Raw genomic sequence first — 18,203 nt, forward strand, 5'->3', positions numbered from 1 at the left:
GTTAGCAACTGTGTAAAATGAAGAACAAGAAAGAATAGCCGGAGTCACATAGAAGTGGCCAGACTGGCATAGGAACAGTTTCTGTACTGTTCCTTTAACAAGCAGGCAAATACTGTAAGGTACTTCTAGAGTAAGCTCCTCTGAGAGGTGAAAGTTGTATTTAATAGCAGTTTATTAACTAAAATAGTTCATAACACTCATTCAGTATCTCACAGTAATAGATGTAATTTCATACCAACTTAAATACTATGTTCTTTTCTTTCAAATTTCTGTGTAATTATGATACTCTGCTGCTTTGCTTTTAAGATGGTTGAAATACACATGAAGCCCTCAGAGAAACTGAGATCTCAATACTATGAATTGCAGGGTCTTAAAAATTCACCAGCATTTTATATTAGGTAAATATAGTAACAGTAGTGTGCATGTGTGAAAGATAAAATAGGTTTTGCTTAGAACTCCAAGCCCTGCATTCAAGAATTGGTTGTTCACAGGGAGGGGAAAAATAGGAATGAAATGTTAATGCTAGGATATTCTCCATACCTAACGTACTGCAAATAAGGCCAAGAATGCATCATTTTCTCCTATTAAGGAAGAGAGAATGAGGGTGTTTTTCTCATATTAGGTTTTAATATAATGGTTATTTATGTTGCATGAGGCTCTTGTTTGATTACGTATTTCCTAGTTATCTAATAATTTGAAATGCCAAGCCACTCTTCTTCTGGGGTACTGCAATTTGAATTTTACTTGTCATATATTGTTGTGTCTCAATGCAGTGGTCTTGCTAATTGTTCTGCTTTGTCATGAATTGTGCAGATGTGCAATCTTAATAGTTCTTAAGTTTTGCTTCTTAGTTTAGCATTTATATTTTAAAGTTGGCTTATGTATCTTTAGGTACATGAACTCAAAATCTCCTCTAATAGGAAATTTAGCCCTGACTGGCAATGAGAATATTATTTAGCATTTAGTGAAGATACTTCTATGCTTATTTGTGGAAAATATGGTCTATCAGTGAACAGAATCCTCACGGAAGTTAAGCATCACAAAATAACTCCTTACTAATCACATTTCTGTTTGTTCAGTGTATGTTTTTGTAATATGCAGTCTCCTCTCCTTTTGCTTGCTATGCTAATGACTTCCCTGTCCTCTCCCATCAACCTATCCTGCTTCTTCCTTTCGTCTTTGACTTTGGTGTGCATGAAATGTGAATGCAGACGAAGGCCACTAAGCTATAGAACTTCATTCAGTGAAAAGCTCTTCCAGAGGACCAGGGCGGCAGGACGTGCATCAAGGTATAAAGACTTAAAATGTGGACAAAAGAAATGCTCTTGGCCATTTCTTGAACAAACACCGTTAAAGCGATTGGCTGAGTTAGCCTAAGATGTTTTGTTATCAAAAACAGTTTGCAATATTTTCTTTGTTCTTTAGGATGAAATATTAATTGAGAAAAATATTTAATTAGGCAATTCTCCAAAGAACTCTTTGAGTCCAAACCTAAAAGCTTTTATTTTTCTTTAAGTATACAACCTCAGATATAGTACCTCGTGCAAAGTGGTGCTTTTACTTTTTTGGGATTTTGTTTGGTGTTTTGTTGTTTGTTTGATACTTCGGTTTTAAAGTGATCATTTTCAAGTTAGCATGACCAGAGATCATTTGTTCTGCATTTGACCCATGGTGGAAGTATTTGTAATACACAAACCTCACCAGTAACATAAAATTGGAGTATAGTGTCGACTATACTCAAACATGTAGGTGTTGAATGAAGTGATTTCAGACTTGGTTACCTTATAAATTGAAGCTCTGCAACTTAGTCTGGATACTCCTTGTCTTTTTCAAAAGACAGTAGAGTAGTTCAGATTAAATAATTTTCATTGGTTCCAAATGAGCCTGTTTGAATTTGCATCACAATTAAGTCTGGGTTTTTACCTGGCAGCAGGGATTTCCTAAAACTGTCTAAATCCAGAAGAGCACAGCTTCAGTCACAAAGCAGAGCCAGATGTGAAGTCAGTGGACTGCTCTGGAACGAGTTGAAAATAAATCATCTTTGTCTCACTGCACAGGATTTCTAGTGTCTTTTTACACTTTAAGATTCAAGGTAGTACTTGCTTGTCTAAACTTGAAGATTGCTAACCTTAAAATAACACTACCATTTTCACTTCATTTGTCTGTTAATCATTGTTATTTTTACACAAAATCTGAAAGTACAGGTTGGTGAGAAGAGATTCCACTCTTTAAATCCTGAAATTTGAGAAAATATTTTCCAATATCTTTGTTGGTCTTGCCATTGCGTTTTCTCTCTCAAGCACTTCGGAGTAGATGCTGTGCTTGCATAATATGGAAGTAGAATATATAAATGTGGTGTTGAGTAATTTAGATTTTAAAAATGTTGTGAGTTTTAGAACCCTTAAAGAGGATTAGTTTGTGTGTTACCTCCGTAACAATAGAATTGTTGTGATTTGTAGGAATCATAACTAGGAAATTAATTGCAGTTCTAGTTCAGTTATCCTATGCAGGTTCTTAGTTCATGAATCAGTCAGGACATCAGTATTTGGCCTGATAATTGACCTATACAATAAAGATTTGGGTTTGACGAGTGATGACGTGAGTGACAACAGTTGCTGAAATTATTGGTGGACCATCAACACCACACTTGAGTGTAACTTCTGAACTTGAATTACTTCTACTTTCATGTTACATACTCCGCTTTGTATTGTATTTCCTGGAAGACAGTAATTAATGTGCCTGCAGCGATTCCCCCTGAACCCCTTTCAGCTGAACAAATTATTTTGCCAATTTTCTGCAATTTAGTGGATTCAGATTAATTTTCTTCACTACTTTCTTTAGTTAAAAGCTTTCAAGTTTATTATTCCACAGAAAATTGAGATTTCTGTAACTGGGCTTGCAACATGTCAGATACTGAACTTGCTGTTACTTCCCCATCTATATTCTTCAGTTTTTAAACAGGAGCTTTCAAAAATTACTGGCTTTGTTTTAGAAAGTATAAGAATATATTTTGTTTAAATAATTTTAGTTTATGATGAACTCAGTCATTAATTATATACATGTTGCACAGAAATGATGAAAAGTAGATGAAAATTGTATGTATATATGTGTTAGAATTAGCTTGAATGGTTTTTCCTTGTGTTTCATATACTAAGTATAGAAAAGGAATAGCCTGTATTATCTACAATCATTGCATTTACACTACAATGTCAGTGCAAGTGCGCAAGTGTTGCGTTAAACTGAGTCTAATTTTTTTTTTACTTGTAATTTGTGTTTGCTACAAAGTCTCGCTGAATTTCTCATTGCTTTCAGTTGGAGATAAAGCTAGTTTAAACAGGGGTTCTCTGTAAAAAGTAATGACTTTAAAATAGCATTTTTATATTCTGGTTTATATTCTGGATTGATAACCCATGCTCTGGATATTATTTTGGTTACTCTTTTTTCAGGCTGTAGTATAAATTAATTCTGGAATGCCCCTTCAATCTTAGTTTCCGAACACAAAATAGAGGAAGCAGATGCTACAGACTGAGTGCAGCAGGCATTTACAGGCTTAACTTTTACAGGCTTTAACTTTTACAGACATTTACAGGTTTACAGGCTTAACCTCTTATAATCCCATTAAACTGAGGGTCACACAATGAGAGGTTTATACTGCATATGAGATTACTGAGCTCAAAGTTATCACAGTAATCAGAGAAGTTTGATTGAAAAATCATCAGTCATTTAAAGTTAATGGCTGTGCTGCACTACATAACAGTAAAGAAATATAAAAAGGGGTCTACTGTTTTACTTTCTTCCATGGAATAATTTGTTGTGTTCTGATTCTTAATACATTCTAGTTCTCAATATAATTCTGTGTAAATACACTTCCACCACACTTCTGCACATGGAGTCAGTGTCAAAGTGTAATATTGCTACCTTCAAGAGTTCAGAACTTTTCACTTAAGTTCAAGATGATGCTTACTTGAAAACATTTAGTTTTAAGTGTTACTGATAATTTTATTTTTAACACTTAAAACATCCATAATATCATAATATCCATCCATAATATCGTGTCATCTTCCTGTGCACATGCAGTATGCATTTGCTCCAGATGAAAACACCTTTCTGAATCTCTGTAAGTTTAGGCTTTTTTGGTTGTTTACCATTTAGAAAAATGGAATTTCCATTAAATTCTGCATTAAAATTTTCATTTTGTTCTTAGCCTGTGTTTGTTAATTTTCCACCTCACCTTGTTACCTACATTTCCTTTGCACTTGCAGTGTTTCTTTCTCAGCCACTTTCTCGTCTGTCCTGACTGACTTTTTTGTGCTCAATCTATCTCTATCCTTTCTGGTCTGCTTTAGGTTGACTCTCTTTCGTCTTCTAATTTTAGGTAACAGTGGGGCTTTTTGTGTTGAGAGCAGCATCACTTTACACAGGTGTGAGATCAGTTGAAATAGTATCTATTTAGGGAGAAAAATAAGAGGAGACTTCATTTTGGTTTGAGTTATCACCAAGTTTTGCTTCCTTAAAATACAGAACTTGAAATACTTTGAGAGCTGGAAATTACACTTGTAATTCAAATGGAAGCAGGAATGCGCTTGGATTTCATATGTGTTCACACACATTTTAGTTTTATGGAAGATGCCATTTAATGTGCAAAACTTTTTTATTTACAGGAAATGTGATGCAGTAAAAGTAACATATTCTAAGAAAATTGTTTTAAATACCTTTTTTTTTCCCTAGGCTTCTTAATCATTCAGTTTCAGTAAACACAAGGAACAGGCCAAAGCAGCCAATGGAATCTGAAAAATGGTATTGATATACTTAAATATATCACAGCTTTCAAGCTTTTATTACTTTCATTTTTGTTTATTGTGTTACTACTGCCATCTTCTGTCATAATGCTTTTAAAAGCTCATGATGAAATTGAAGCTACAAGAGTAATCTATTCTTGAGCTTTCTTTCCGATAAAAAAAAAATCTGTTCTGCTGAGCATTTAGGAAAGTAGATGTCATACAGAAACAAATTTGTAGGTTTGATTATGGCAGCAATTCATTTATGTTTCAGACATCTAATTTCAGTGTGGAAGGTTGTAGCTCCTCCCACAGGTGATGGTGCTGTGCAGATGTCTTACCCTGTGTTACACAAGATGCCACTGGAACTGTGCTTAGGCATCTAAATTTTTCTCCTTGGCAGTCCTTTTGTGCTGTTAAGAGCTGTTGGAAAAGTGTTGCTGGGAGTTCAGCCTACAACACCTTTATTGTTTGTGGAGGATGTGTTACTGAGGAATCCACTGTCTGCAGGAGCTGTACTTAGGCTTTTTCTTTGAATTAAAAAAAAAAAAAACAAAAAAAACCCAAAACACCCACACACAAAACAAAGGAGAAAAAAAAAAAAAAAAAAGCCAAACCAGAAACCATCAATAATCTAAAATAACCAAAGCCTTGTCTTTAGGGAACTGGGAAATGTCCAGACCTGTGTGGAGAGAAAAAAGCTGTAACTGCTGTTGGTGCTGGATAGCAGTGGGGTGGGAATGGATCTCTGCAGTTCAGCTACACCTCAGGGGAGCTTCTTGAGCCAGTGGAGCTCCTTCAGTGTGACACATCCTACTTTGGCTGTCTCCCCTCTCAGTGGTACCTGTGGTTTTGCAGAGCTGGCTGCACACATGTCCTGTGGTTGTGTGACTCATGCTGCATCTGTTACTTGGAACCTTCCAGGCCTTGCTTACTTACCACAGGTTCTCTGTGAGTTGCTGTCACCTATTCAAGTGTACACCTTTGTTAGGCTTCTTTATTAGAGAAGGGAAGAATTAAACTTGCCTTTTCCTTTTTTGTTAATGAAACAGGCAGTTCTGAGACGTAAAACCAAAACAATCTAAAAAATTCAAAAGAAGTTTTATCTGAATAAAAGTACTATAGTGTGGAAGACCCATTGTCAAGTTATGTTAAAGGAGAGTGAAATATGATTTCAGATTTTAGTTAAATGGTCATACTTTGAAGCCACATTGTGACATCTTATACAGATGGCAGAAAAGTACTGTAGTGCTGTGAAGAAGCCAATTTTAAGAGTTCACTTTTTTGATATTTTCAAGTAACTTGTTTTAAAGTACACAAAAAAGTAGTGTGCTTCATAATACCTTTCATCTTACTTTTTAGTGTTTCAACAAATGAAGTGAATTCCTCAGTGTCTCCATACAGCTGGCAGGTAAATATTCAAATGTAAATGTGGTGGTTTAATTATGCAGTGATTTTATTGTTGTTTCCTTGATTTTATCTCTATGGCAGAAAACTTCATGCATTCGTATGATTGCTTATACACGTAGTTCTTGAAGGTGTCTTAATTTTGGTCGAAAATATAAGCTGTTGGGAGAGCTTATGCCTCGACTTGTTTCTAATGGAGGCCTTTTGTTTTAAAAACATGTGGTACCAGCTTCAAGGTCTTGAAACTAATGAGGCATAAATTTTACTTTGTTGGGTTTAGTATGTCTTTCCATATAAAGATATTGCCTCACCATAATGTTCAGTTTGGGTTTTAGATGCAGCTTCTAGAAGGGTTGAAGTATGTAGGCCTTTAATTTCCCATACCTCAATGAGAAGCTTGCATGATATGACAAAATTCCAGTTAAAGAGAGTACCTTATTATTTCAATCTGGTAGTTATCTACAATTGCTTTAAATGCCCTCATATTCTTGTAAGAAGAAATAGAAATGTTGTGTTACCCTTAGGAAACAGGCCATTTAGATTGTCTACTTTCAGTTTTCATAAAGTAGGCAGTCATATATATTTATTATTATTTAAGAATCAATCTACTTTAGCTGTCTCCTCATTATGTATTGCATAATACAATGCTTTGAAAGAGAGGTTTCTCTTCCAGCTTGTTGGGGTGTATAATCTTGTAGATAGAAACAGCCAACAAATACTCCAACTGTCTTGTTGTAGCCATCCTTCCTCTGTGTGTTGAGTATTCACAGTGAGAAATTAGATGTGCTAGTGGCTAACCGCACTTGAAACTGGTTTGTTTCTGGCAGCCTTTGGTGATTTCCTAACCTACAAAATTAGTCTCAGTGCTGAAAAGTGTTATTTTCTCAAGAATTATTTCATAGATTATTTTTCTTCTGTGAAATACATTTTAGAATTTGGAAAGAAATAAGTGGTTTCTACCAGAATTACCATTAAGACTCTTAAACTTTGTCCTGGGTTGACAAGGAGGTGAGTTTTTCTTGGGAAGTTATAGTCAAACCAATCAGTGGTCAGATTTGAATACTGACACATGGTGTGACCACTGAAGACATTGGACACGCCTCTGAGAACACAGAGGGTTAAAAGCAGAGAACGCCCAGGGGAACTTTCTCTTCTGTTCTGGTCAGTGAAGAGCTCAGAGCTCCCCTGCCCAGCCATGGGCTGGGTGCGGGAGGGGAAGCCATGCGGCCTAGGAGAGGTAGGCCAGGGGCTGAAGGGACTGGAACCAGGTCTGCCCCTGCAGGATGGAAGGGTGGAAAAAACTGAGATGTCTTTGTTCCCCCTCCCTAGAGGGAGAGAGAGAGACAGAGAGCCTGAAGACACCTGGAAATTTGATATCATGTGCCGGCAGTATGCTGGCAGTGGAGAAAGGGGAAGAGGAAGGTGCCTGGGCAGCCTGCTGCAGATTTCAGTCGTCCTGGGAGCCCAACTTTTAAGCCTGTCTTAGGCAAAGAAAGCTTTGCGAAACACTACTTCTCCTCAGTTTGAAAGAGAAGAGAAAGTCTGGGACCTGAGATGTCAGAAGAAGATGGAAAAGAAATCCTAGGTGGGAGGAAATGATGGAGTGGCCTTTGGCTGGACTTTTCTTGTATAGCCATAGACTGAACCAATTCTCCTCAACACAGAGATTACATTTAGGGGGATGCAATGGTTTGAGCCAAGAAAGTGACCTGCTACAGTGATTGCCAGTGCAGGAGTGGGGGTGACCTGCTGCAGTGACGCCATGTGCAGGAGTGGAGTGAACAGAGAAAGATGAGGAGGGTGTGGTGGTGCCCTCTGTCTTCAGGAAAGAAGATCTCTGTTCTCAAGACCCTCGGCCTCAGAGAAGGAGAAAATGGGAGGGGGACTGTTGTCCCAAAATGAGAAACTGTTGTTCTTTTGGTCCTTGGCAAAGCATCCTTAAAGGAACCCTATGAGTAGTCTCGGTCCATGCACGGTGGTGAGAGCACTGTACATGGAAGGAGGATGTCACAATAGCAGATTTTCTCTGGACGGTGCCATGTAAGACATGGAAACATAAGAGGTTTCAACTGTGTTTCCTGTGGAGGACTATGGTACAAGAGAGACTCCTCTTTCCCTTGAGGAACTGCGAATTGAGTGAGTGGTGGTAACTTGATCGAGGGTCCAAGGTTTTGTATCACTGTGTTTTGGTGGAAATTGGGTGGGAGAGTATAGGCTACCCCGGACCGAGTCCCGCAGGGTAACCCTCAGTTAGCCGTGCAACGGGTGCATGGATAGCGTGATTAAAATCCCCACCAGGAAGACGGAAGGACTCTTGGGCTGCTGGAATCCAAGCGGGTTTATTCAGGATTGATCGAAGGAGTAGGGAGGCAGAAATAGGAGCAGGGAGACAACCACACTCAGGGGAGGCAGACTGCAAGGGGAAGGAGGGGCCAGAGTATATAACTGGGGAGGGAAGGAGTAACTAGGGTACAAATGATCCAATGGGAAGAGGGTGTAAGGGATGGGGTAACATAAACTGGGCCAGTGAGGGAAAAGGGAAGGAGTGGTTTACAGAGGGAACCATTAGAAACAACGAGAACGGGGAACTTTCCAGAACTTGGGGAGATGACAACCGTAAACTGACAGGTGATGGGCATGTGCTCATTTGCACTGGGGGGCAGAGGACTCTGGGGAAATGCCTTATGCTAAATGACTGTAGTTTCCCATGGCATTCCCACACTGTCCTCCCCATGGGCACATCCCACATCTCCCCCTTGTCTGTTTATTAAATAAACGTCCCCCAAGGTTTTCACAAGTGTCTTTTTGAAGAGAGTTAGAGCAATGGAAACAATAAAAATTATAATTACAATCCAGAGCAGTCCTCTTAGGATGGAGGCCACCCAGCTAGGAACACCCCCATTGTGTAAGTATCTTATTTATTGCGTCCACAGCCTGGTTTTCAGTCTTACGGTCTTGAATTTGTGATTGGAATTTCTTGATGTTGGCTTGTATGGATCCAAATGTCCTCCTTTGGCTGTGGGACAAGCCATGCATCAGCTGCCTGGAGACACAGTAAGATGAAAAATGTGGTGGCAGCCATCTGGATGCTCTGGGGTGCCTTAAGTGTTGTCTGGGTAGGTGTCAGCAGGGTGGCCATCACTGCTCTGGGTGTGTTCTAGTACGATAACAGAAGAAAGCATTTGTAAGTAAAATTCTGTTTGGTTCCCTTCCCTCCTTCCTCCCCCTTTGTTAAACTTAATAGAATGAAATAAATAACAGGTAAAGTCTAGGGTTAATGGGTAGGGGGTCAAGGGAAAATGTAAGAGGGGAAAGGGAATGGGACCACAGGAGAAGGTAAAACTGGGTTTGTCTCAGCTGGTAGCGGAAAGCATCTTCTCATGATGAGGACGTGGGAGATGATATTTGGTGGAGTGGTGTCCTTCTTGCATTGTCTCCACGCGACTGCATTGGAGTCCGGTTGGGCTGTTTGTGGTGCTCCAGGAGGGTGTTCTGCCGGGAGGTCATCTTGTGGTGCGGCGTCCAGGTACAGTTTCACATACTTGCCAGGAATCCGCCTGGGGCCTTGCTCGGTGGAAACACAGCCGTATCCTCTCCCCCATGTTATGAGTGGGTATGAGCCCTGGATGATCTTAGATTCTGGGTCCTTAATAAGGACCAGAGGCCTTTCCTTTAAAAGTGCTCTAGTGTTGTTATGAAAGTGCCGCAGAATGGGGGGATTCGGCTCCCTGTCTGAGCAGTTCATGTTTTCAGCGAAGACATCACGTGCAGTACATTTTCTTGAGATCAGAAAGGCTAGCAGTTATTTTGTCCACTGCAGAACCAGGAGTGGCATCCTGTGTGACCCTGATGGAATACAGGGTAGCAGCAAAACCAGAGCCGTATGAGAACACACTGATTCTCTGTCCCGCAAGCTGCTCTGGGGAGTACTGGGCCAGAAGAGAGGCAAGGCAACCATAGACTGAAAGGGTATACATATTTCCATTCTGATTGGAAACAAGTAGTGAAACTTTGGTTTTCTGATTGAAGAGCTCTGCACTAGCTTTCATAAAAGCTTTTTCCACATCTCTGTCAAAGTATGTATCTTCAAGTTTTATATCCCTGAAAGCTTCCAGACCACTGAAAACGCCATTTGCTGTTTCTGGGTTCTGGTGACTGAGAAAGTCATTCATCAAGAGTCTAGCCACAGATTTCTGTACCAGTTTACAGTATGGAGAATGGAAGATCATAAATCCAAAGTCATTCAAGGTGAAACGTCTGTCTGTCCCCTCCTTTTGCCACTGGGCGTGGATTTTGTTGCGATAGTGTAGCAGCGGTCCAGTGCACTGAGGTAGCACTGTATGGAGAGCTTGTCATTCACTACAGGATATTCAGAGACCATGTCTGGTTTATAGAAGTCATATGCATGCTGCATGTGGGTTCCACGCAACCCTCTCTCAAAAATCAGTGGTGCATTTGGACCGACCAGTATAGCAACAGTACTGGCTCCCCAGTGGGCCTGGCATTTCCAGAGGCATACACAGCGATGTCTCCAGCCACCACGAGGGCAGAGTGTCCATCCCAGGAACTGGACTCAATCCAATTAATAGCATTAAAAAGAGCAGCAGTGCCTCCATAGCATGCATTGGTGGTGTTGATTCCTTCCACATCTGTATTACCAGACTCTTCAAAAGCTGCATCAGGACAGTCTTTACAGATTTTGATTTGTCAATTATGGTCTCTGTTCCAACTTCTAATCTCCCAGTACAATCATAGGAAAGGTTGTTCCTCTCCATGAGCTTCTAAACCACAGTCAAGCACAATTGATATCCTCACGGTCAGAGCAGAACCCCATCCTTGCCTGGCCTAGCCCAGTGGTGTACTTCCCAGCATCCACACCATCATACTTCTCCAGCTCTGTCTGGTCAACATACTGAGAGGGAAAATATATTTCCAGTGCCACAATTACCACATCTTTGGGCCAACAGGATTCAGCATTCACTGGAAGAGACCCAGGCATCGTGGCAGATACGCTGCGGAATCCCATGGCCGCCTCCTGCCGCGGTGCGCACGAGGAATGTTTTGAAGAGTTTTCATTCTGTTTTCCTGACGCCACGCCTCGGTCGCAGGAGAAGGGGGTGGCACAGGCTGCCGGCAGGCTCCGGCCCGCTCTCCCCTAGGCGTGCGCCGCGAGCGGCCGCTCCCCGCCTCAGCCACGGGCAGGCACAGAGAGAGCAGCGGCTCGGCCGCAGGCTGTGGTCCCTTACCGACAGCAGCAGCCAATAAGAGTGCACCCATTTCGAAGGATCGAGGCAAAGGAAAAAGGGAAGGACCCTTGCTTGCGTCTGTGAGCAGTCTTTATTTCTCCCCGCGCAGGGAGCAGAACAGGTGACACAGTGTAACAACTTGAAGGAAAGGCAGAGGCAAAAAGACGTGAAGTAGAGAAAAATGGCAACTTTTAAAGAGGAGCTGTCCCCAGGGGGGGAGACAGCCTAACAACAAATCAAGGGCTAGATAGGAGGAGTATGGGGTGGATATATGTAAACGTAAAACCAATAGGGAAGGAGAAGGGGAGAGTGCATGCTTAATATGCCAGTGAGTGAAAGGAAATACCATAACTGACAACGAAGCTTCTAGATAAATGGGTGTAGCAAATAATGACAGACAAGCTGCAGGGGCAGGATTTGGAAAATGGACAGGGAAGGATCTAGAGATAAGGGAGGTATATACCATGACTGACATGGGGAAAAATGGGAAAACAGGTGGAAAACAACTTTGGGGAGAGACTATTAGGAAAACTGAACAGGGGTGAATAGGGACAAACCATTACAATATTTTAAACTATTTATTAAGCAAATAAACTTCAAAATCCCACTACCACATTTTCCTGTGTATTCCTTTTACCATAGTGTAGGTTAATAACGTTTTTTTTTCTTTATTTCTAAGCTCGAGCCTGCTCTGCTCTGTTTATGGTCGCATCTCACAGCGCTCATTTGAGAAAAATATATTTTCAGGGTGTACTGGCATTGCGCCAGCACCAATCCATGACAACTTTCAGGTCATAAAGCTAGATTGAGGCAGGCAAACAATTAACCGTTGTAGTTCATACTAATTTGTGCTTATACACAAGAGGGATGTTTACATTTTACATTAAAATATTTCTGACTATTATAGCCACTGGAAAACCAGAAGGATTCAGTGGATGAGCAGCACTGGCCAGAAACACAGCCAGTAATCTGGCAGAATGAAGAGAGAAGGAGAAGTAAACAAATTAGAAAAGAGTATTTCAAGGTAATGGGGGGAGTGAGGGTGAGTGACATTTCTTTTAATGAGAGTAGAAGAAACTATAAAACTAAGTAAAGATAGATACTCAAAGGTTCTGATGATTTTAAATTTGCATGTAACATATAATTTTTTATTTTACTCTTTTGATTAATAGTTATATGTACGTATTTTGGATAATTTGAGAGTGCAGGAAAATCAACAGGAAAAAAATTGATAAAAGATTTTGTTTATCCTTCAAATAAAAGAAAGTAATTAATTGTTGTTTTCTGGCAAAAACAAAAACTAATCTTGTCATTGGTCCTTCACCATCTATTTGGAGGGATTTTTATTTAGCTATTTATGTACTTATTTTTAGTGCAAAGAAAAGATACATTGCCTTTTTTTTTTTCAGCATGGTTCTAGGAATGATGTACACCCTTTTGGTCTCATGGCATTAGTTTTCATTTCAGAAGGAATATTTTCAGTGTTCCCTTGATGCTGTAGTGTGCACCCTCAGTCAGCAGGTGCCAGTGTCTGCTTTCTGCAGAACAGAGGGGAAGCTCTAGCAGCATTGGGTAACATTTGTTTTGGGCTAAGTAGGAAAATAGGAAAGCTCTGAGCAGTGCTAGGTTGAATTTGAATTAAAATTGTCACTTAAGAAATTAGTTTCTTGGGTCTTTGCCATCAAACATCTTTGTGAAATGCCAGGGAACTTCAAAGAAATTAAATTCTTGGGAGAACAGAGCATGCCATACATCTCAGATATATTGTTGTGATTACAGAAGCTTTTTTTTTTCCTGAAGGGATTATGGATTTGAATCTTCTTTTCATGGTTTTCATCCTGAAATTAATTTTTTGCTGTGGCATTTAAGAAGAGAGAGAGAAAGAGAGAAACTTCTCAGTAAAACAGAATTCAGTTGTTTGGCTGGTTAAAGAGCTATGCTACCAATACAGAAGTGGTTCCTCATAACTGACCAGTCAGTTGTGAACTCTGTGATGGAAGCAGATGCCTGAAATCACATTACATACAGCTCTAGATGGGTCTCCTAAGTGAATTAAACAGCCTGTACCAGTAACAAACGACACTGTTTCATAGTTTCATTTGCAAAACCAAGGCAATAAGCCACAGAAACAGCCTGTTTGTCATGGCAAACTGGGAAAAAAAAAATAGGCACCAGTGCAGTTGTGAGAAATCAGTGACAATACAGTTGTCTCTTGCTTAGCCTGTCACATGCGGAGTTTACCTTATAAAATTGTTTAGTTTTAAAATGCACTTACCTCTTCAACTAATGAAGGTCTTGTCTAGCCTAGAAATGTCATGTTCTTTTCTGGTTTGTTTATTTTTGTTCCTTTGTTTCTGTAACATGATTTTTTTCCCAGCAGCTTCATTAGTAATAAGTAACATCTGAGTGAAAGCAAGCCTTTTAGTTCAAATGAAAACCATGCTTTCATTTTAAATTAATAATTGTGTGTGTTTTGCAGTATAAGTCTTCCAGAAAGAGTTCAAGTGGAAATGAAAATGATGAGGTGAGATGTAGTAGTTGTGTGAAATATTAAGAAATAAATTTATTCTCACGTCTTTTTTGAACAAATTAACTTTGCATTCCAAAGCCATAGCAGAAATAACTATTACACTCCTTTATTAGAAAAAAAAAAGATCGTGATTGCCTGCTAGGAAACAGTAGGATGTTTGCTTGCTTTGGTAATAGCAAAATTAATCCACCTATCAAGCAGAGGTGATGTAAAACTAATATTTGATATAAACAGCGAATAGTGGTTCCTTGCCTTACATCTTTTAAATTTAGTTGCTGCCAGTTTGTAGCATACTTGACAAATGTTACATGTCTCATGGATTTAATAATTTCATATTTCTTGTTAAAGCATCATTTTAATTTTTATAATTTCATCTCTTTGATTTCTTTTTAGCAAGACAGTGATAATATTAATGTGTCCCCACAGTCTCCTGTGTCATCCGAGGTACAAATTGTGGGTTTGTTCTTCATTCAACAAACATTTCTTTGTGTTCATTGCTGTCACCGGGTTTTCATGCAGATACTAAGCTGTTAGTTTCCTTTGAAATTACAATTAGAAATATTTCATCATAATAAAAATTCAAAAAGAGATAGAAACTAGAGACGGGTATTACAACTTGTTTTACCTTTGCAACTCTGGTCTCCCCTAGAGGTCTTCTTTTTGACTGGTGTGAGGAAAGGTGCATTGCTTTGTCTCCATTATCTTTCCTGATGAAAATACTAATGAAACAAAAATCAAATTTGCCATATTTGATAGGCCTTCCTAAGGACGACTGCTCTTCAGGGCACATAGTCACTGAGAGGATTTGAAGTTTATGATTTAGTTCTTTATACATCACCAGGAACCCAAAAGTGATGACACTTCTCGAGGAGTTTCATCCTTCTCAATCCTGGGTGTCACCTTTGTGGTGCAGCCTTCCAGCTTCATTCAGGGGTGGCTGTGCCTGAAGTCTCACTGTGAGAGCACTGCACTGCTTAGCTCAAAATAAAGCAAATATTATTAACATTTCTACCTCATATCAGTAAGCAGTCTGAGAGAGAAGAATTAAAACATCTCCTAGAATACACTGGAATGAAACAAGGGTATTTCTTGTACATAGCAAGATACTGAGTGCATTTCTCTTTTCAGATGGTGAAATGAGAAAAACCTTGTCTTCATAGTTGGAAGTAGATATTTCTTAAGAAATGTTTTGATGCTAAACATTGGGAGAATATTTGCATTTGCATTGGCTTACAGCTGGCTTAAACTCTGTTCACAGAATGGTTTGCAGTAGTTTGAAATATTTTGCAATACATTTTAGATAATCTGGTGCTGCTTTTCTTTCTCATGATGACAGTTTTATCTATATGTAGTAAGGTTACGTTCATTCAATTTATTTTATATTGTCCTCCTCAAAAGACTTTTACAGTTAAGCAGAAGGACTCTCCTTAGGCAAGAATAACTTAAACAGTATCTTGATGGGAACAAAAGTTACTTCTTTTAATGAGTGGAAGAAAACTGACTTTATCTCTTTTAACAGGATTATGAAAGGACAGATAGTAACACTCATGGTCCATTTGGTCTCAAACCAAGATCAGGTAAGCTGCTGTTCTCTAACACAGCGTGTTTATTTGCCAGGCTGCAAGAGGCAGTAAGCATAACAGATGTCACAGTACAGCAGTTCACTCAATTTACTTATCACTGCAGAGTACTGGGAAAGGCACAGACAGCTGCTTTGACAAACAAATAATTGGAAGCTCCTCAAGTTGTAGAGTGATTTGTTTGGGGGTTTTTTAGGGAGTTGTTTTCTTTTAGCTATTTTCCCCACTTCTTTATTTTGTGCATACTTAGTCATTGTCAAAGAACAGGGAAACAGTACACAATTGTTCTTGAGGTTTGATGGCTTAAAGGCTTTATACTTGATTAAAAGTAAAACACAATGCAAATACTTTCAAAGCTAGACTGATATCTTGAAGACGTGCAGATGGAGTTGTATGTTCCATATTGATATTTCATTATTGAAGCCAGTTCAGTCTCCATGTTTTCTAATTATCCATTTACACTTGAGTAAGATGATCTCTGCATTTTATTTGAAAGGTGTTTCATAGGCAGCATCTTGTCTAGCAGGATGCTTAAATATATTTGTTCTTAAAAGTTCTGCATTTTTTTTTCCTGTTTTTATCCTCAGTTATAGATCTTCAGTTTTTGAATGTTTTCAATCTGATTTCTGACTGACTTTCCTCATGTTTGACAGCTTTCAGCCGTGCCTCACGCCAGGACTACGGTGCAGTGGATCCTGGGTTTACTATGAGGAGGAAAATGGAACATTTAAGGGAAGAAAGGGAACAAATCAGACAGCTTCGCAGTGTAGGTACCATCATATACTATATGGGTGCAGTGCATTTGGTTTGCTCTGTTCCACAATTTAAATCTTAATTTTAAAGGCCTCCAAGTTGTTGCAGTTGTACAAGGGCATCCCTGTAGTGGTATTTCTTCCTAAGGAATTTCATGTAACAGGCTTCACTGGTACTTGTTTGGGTCCAACCAGAATACTGACTGGGAATTTGCTGGGGTTGTTTTCTTTCTAAAAAACAAAGTGAAATGAATTTTTTTTCGGAGGTTTTAAATTTTCTAGGGAGTTAATTAATCTGCTTGTGTTTGCTATTGTTTGACCTGAGATCTGAAGAAAAATGATTGTTTTCTAAATGGCCAAATGCTTTTTGAGTGTAGAAAGTTGCTACAAATTTCATGATCCTGAATGGGATATACACTTTGGATTTCCAGTAAATTGGTTTTTGTCTAGTTCTGTTTTCAAGGTTTTTAGCAGTTAGAGTTAACTAAATCATAGCTGCTTTGCTTTTCAGGGCAGTGTTGATTTGTGGTGTGCCTTCTATGAAGGGTGTTTGTTTGTCTGATTCACTTCCTGAGCAGTGAAGTCTTCTTGTTGGGGTGGGAAAAACCGTTGTTTGCCTTCTCTGTTTTGCAACACAAGAGTGGGCCCTTGGCCACTCCAGCTTAACTTTTATCTGTACAAGTGAAATAGCCTTTCCCACATTTGTGTTCCCTTCTTTTTATTTTCCTCCTTCTCATAAAGTCCTGTATGGTTTAAACTTGCAGATTCTGCCCACTAAGCACTGATCACATATTCAGCATAACACTTCTGTCCTTAAGTTTTGTGCTTGCCCGTTATGAGCAGTGAGTTTGTTGTATGGGCTTGAGAGGTGTGTATTCTGGTCATTGTTGGCAGAAAAGACATTTCTCAATGTATGTTGTTGTGTCATTTAAAAAAACCCCAGAAAATAACAAAGCGCAAGAAAAACCCAACAATACAAACAAAAGAAACACAGGGCCTATAAGGAGAAAAGGATGTTTATACTGAGTTAAGCATAAATTTATTCTGTTTATTTCACTTTATTATTAAAATGTTTAAAAGGATTAAACATCTACGTGCTTTAAAATACCCTGCTCTTAAAAGGAAAAACTAGCTAATGTTGAGAGTAACTTACTTCTGGCCTTTTTCCTAGAATCTTGAATCCAGGTTGAAGGTAATTTTGCCAGATGACATCGGAGCAGCATTGATGGATGGGGTGGTTCTTTGCCATTTAGCCAATCACATAAGGCCACGTTCTGTTGCCAGCATTCACGTCCCATCGCCAGCAGTGGTAAGGCATAAATAATTTATCTCATTTTTGGTACATCTTACATGAAAAGAAGCTTTTGAATTTCTATATTAAACATTGTAAGTCATGTTTACCGCATTGATTTGCTACATTACTCACTTTGGTTTTTCATGGAAGAAGCATTAAATGAGGCTCAGAAGTTCAGTTTAAGAGCTATTTTCCTCATACTGAGTCTTCATAGAATGTGTGTTGTGTTTTAGTAACTGTTAGTGAATTTACATCAGAAATTCAGACTCCTTCATGAATGTCTGATGAAGATCTAATATCCTGTCTTCACAGCCTAAACTCAGCATGGCAAAGTGCCGAAGAAATGTTGAAAACTTTCTTGATGCTTGTAAAAAATTGGGCGTTCCACAGGTACACTAATTGCTTTATTGATTTATTAATAACCACAGAAAACGACAGCAAATACTGAGTTTGAGGGGTTAGGGGATCTTTATTTAGGGAGCAATAGTGATTATGACACTGACCAGAGAACTTTATGGTCTGAAGAGAAATTCCATTCCAGGTTTATGGGGTGGACTTGAGGAAGCTACTTTATGGGTTTCTAGTCAGTTCTTAATAGTAAAACTTACACTGACCT

General features: G+C 39.1%; 2 protein-coding genes across 12 annotated transcripts in view; one reads left to right on the plus strand and one right to left on the minus strand.

The window, feature by feature from the left end:
• The window catches only part of LRCH2 (leucine rich repeats and calponin homology domain containing 2), a 46,156-nt gene that overhangs the window by 19,988 nt on the left and 7,965 nt on the right, over positions 1-18,203 (plus strand). Inside the window, exons 12-21 of one of the 11 annotated variants that reach the window (XM_053989876.1) lie at positions 1,212-1,289; positions 4,729-4,797; positions 6,141-6,189; positions 12,339-12,473; positions 13,911-13,955; positions 14,355-14,414; positions 15,481-15,538; positions 16,195-16,307; positions 17,465-17,602; positions 17,900-17,977. In XM_053989876.1, the coding sequence (XP_053845851.1) occupies positions 1,212-1,289; positions 4,729-4,797; positions 6,141-6,189; positions 12,339-12,473; positions 13,911-13,955; positions 14,355-14,414; positions 15,481-15,538; positions 16,195-16,307; positions 17,465-17,602; positions 17,900-17,977 (823 nt within the window). The remainder of the gene's footprint in view (positions 1-1,211; positions 1,290-4,728; positions 4,798-6,140; positions 6,190-12,338; positions 12,474-13,910; positions 13,956-14,354; positions 14,415-15,480; positions 15,539-16,194; positions 16,308-17,464; positions 17,603-17,899; positions 17,978-18,203) is intronic. The other 10 variants (XM_053989878.1, XM_053989879.1, XM_053989880.1 and 7 more) reach the window with 10 other exon arrangements.
• On the minus strand, positions 9,411-11,329 carry LOC128814239 (hydroxymethylglutaryl-CoA synthase, cytoplasmic-like). Its single transcript, XM_053989889.1, is given in 6 exon segments — positions 9,411-9,970; positions 9,972-10,491; positions 10,494-10,676; positions 10,679-10,858; positions 10,861-10,986; positions 10,989-11,329. Coding segments are annotated over 6 exon segments (1,728 nt in total). The 5' UTR covers positions 11,212-11,329; the 3' UTR covers positions 9,411-9,474.

Source organism: Vidua macroura, chromosome 14, assembly GCF_024509145.1.
Source record: "Vidua macroura isolate BioBank_ID:100142 chromosome 14, ASM2450914v1, whole genome shotgun sequence".
In the NCBI taxonomy this organism is placed as follows: Eukaryota; Metazoa; Chordata; class Aves; order Passeriformes; family Viduidae; genus Vidua; species Vidua macroura.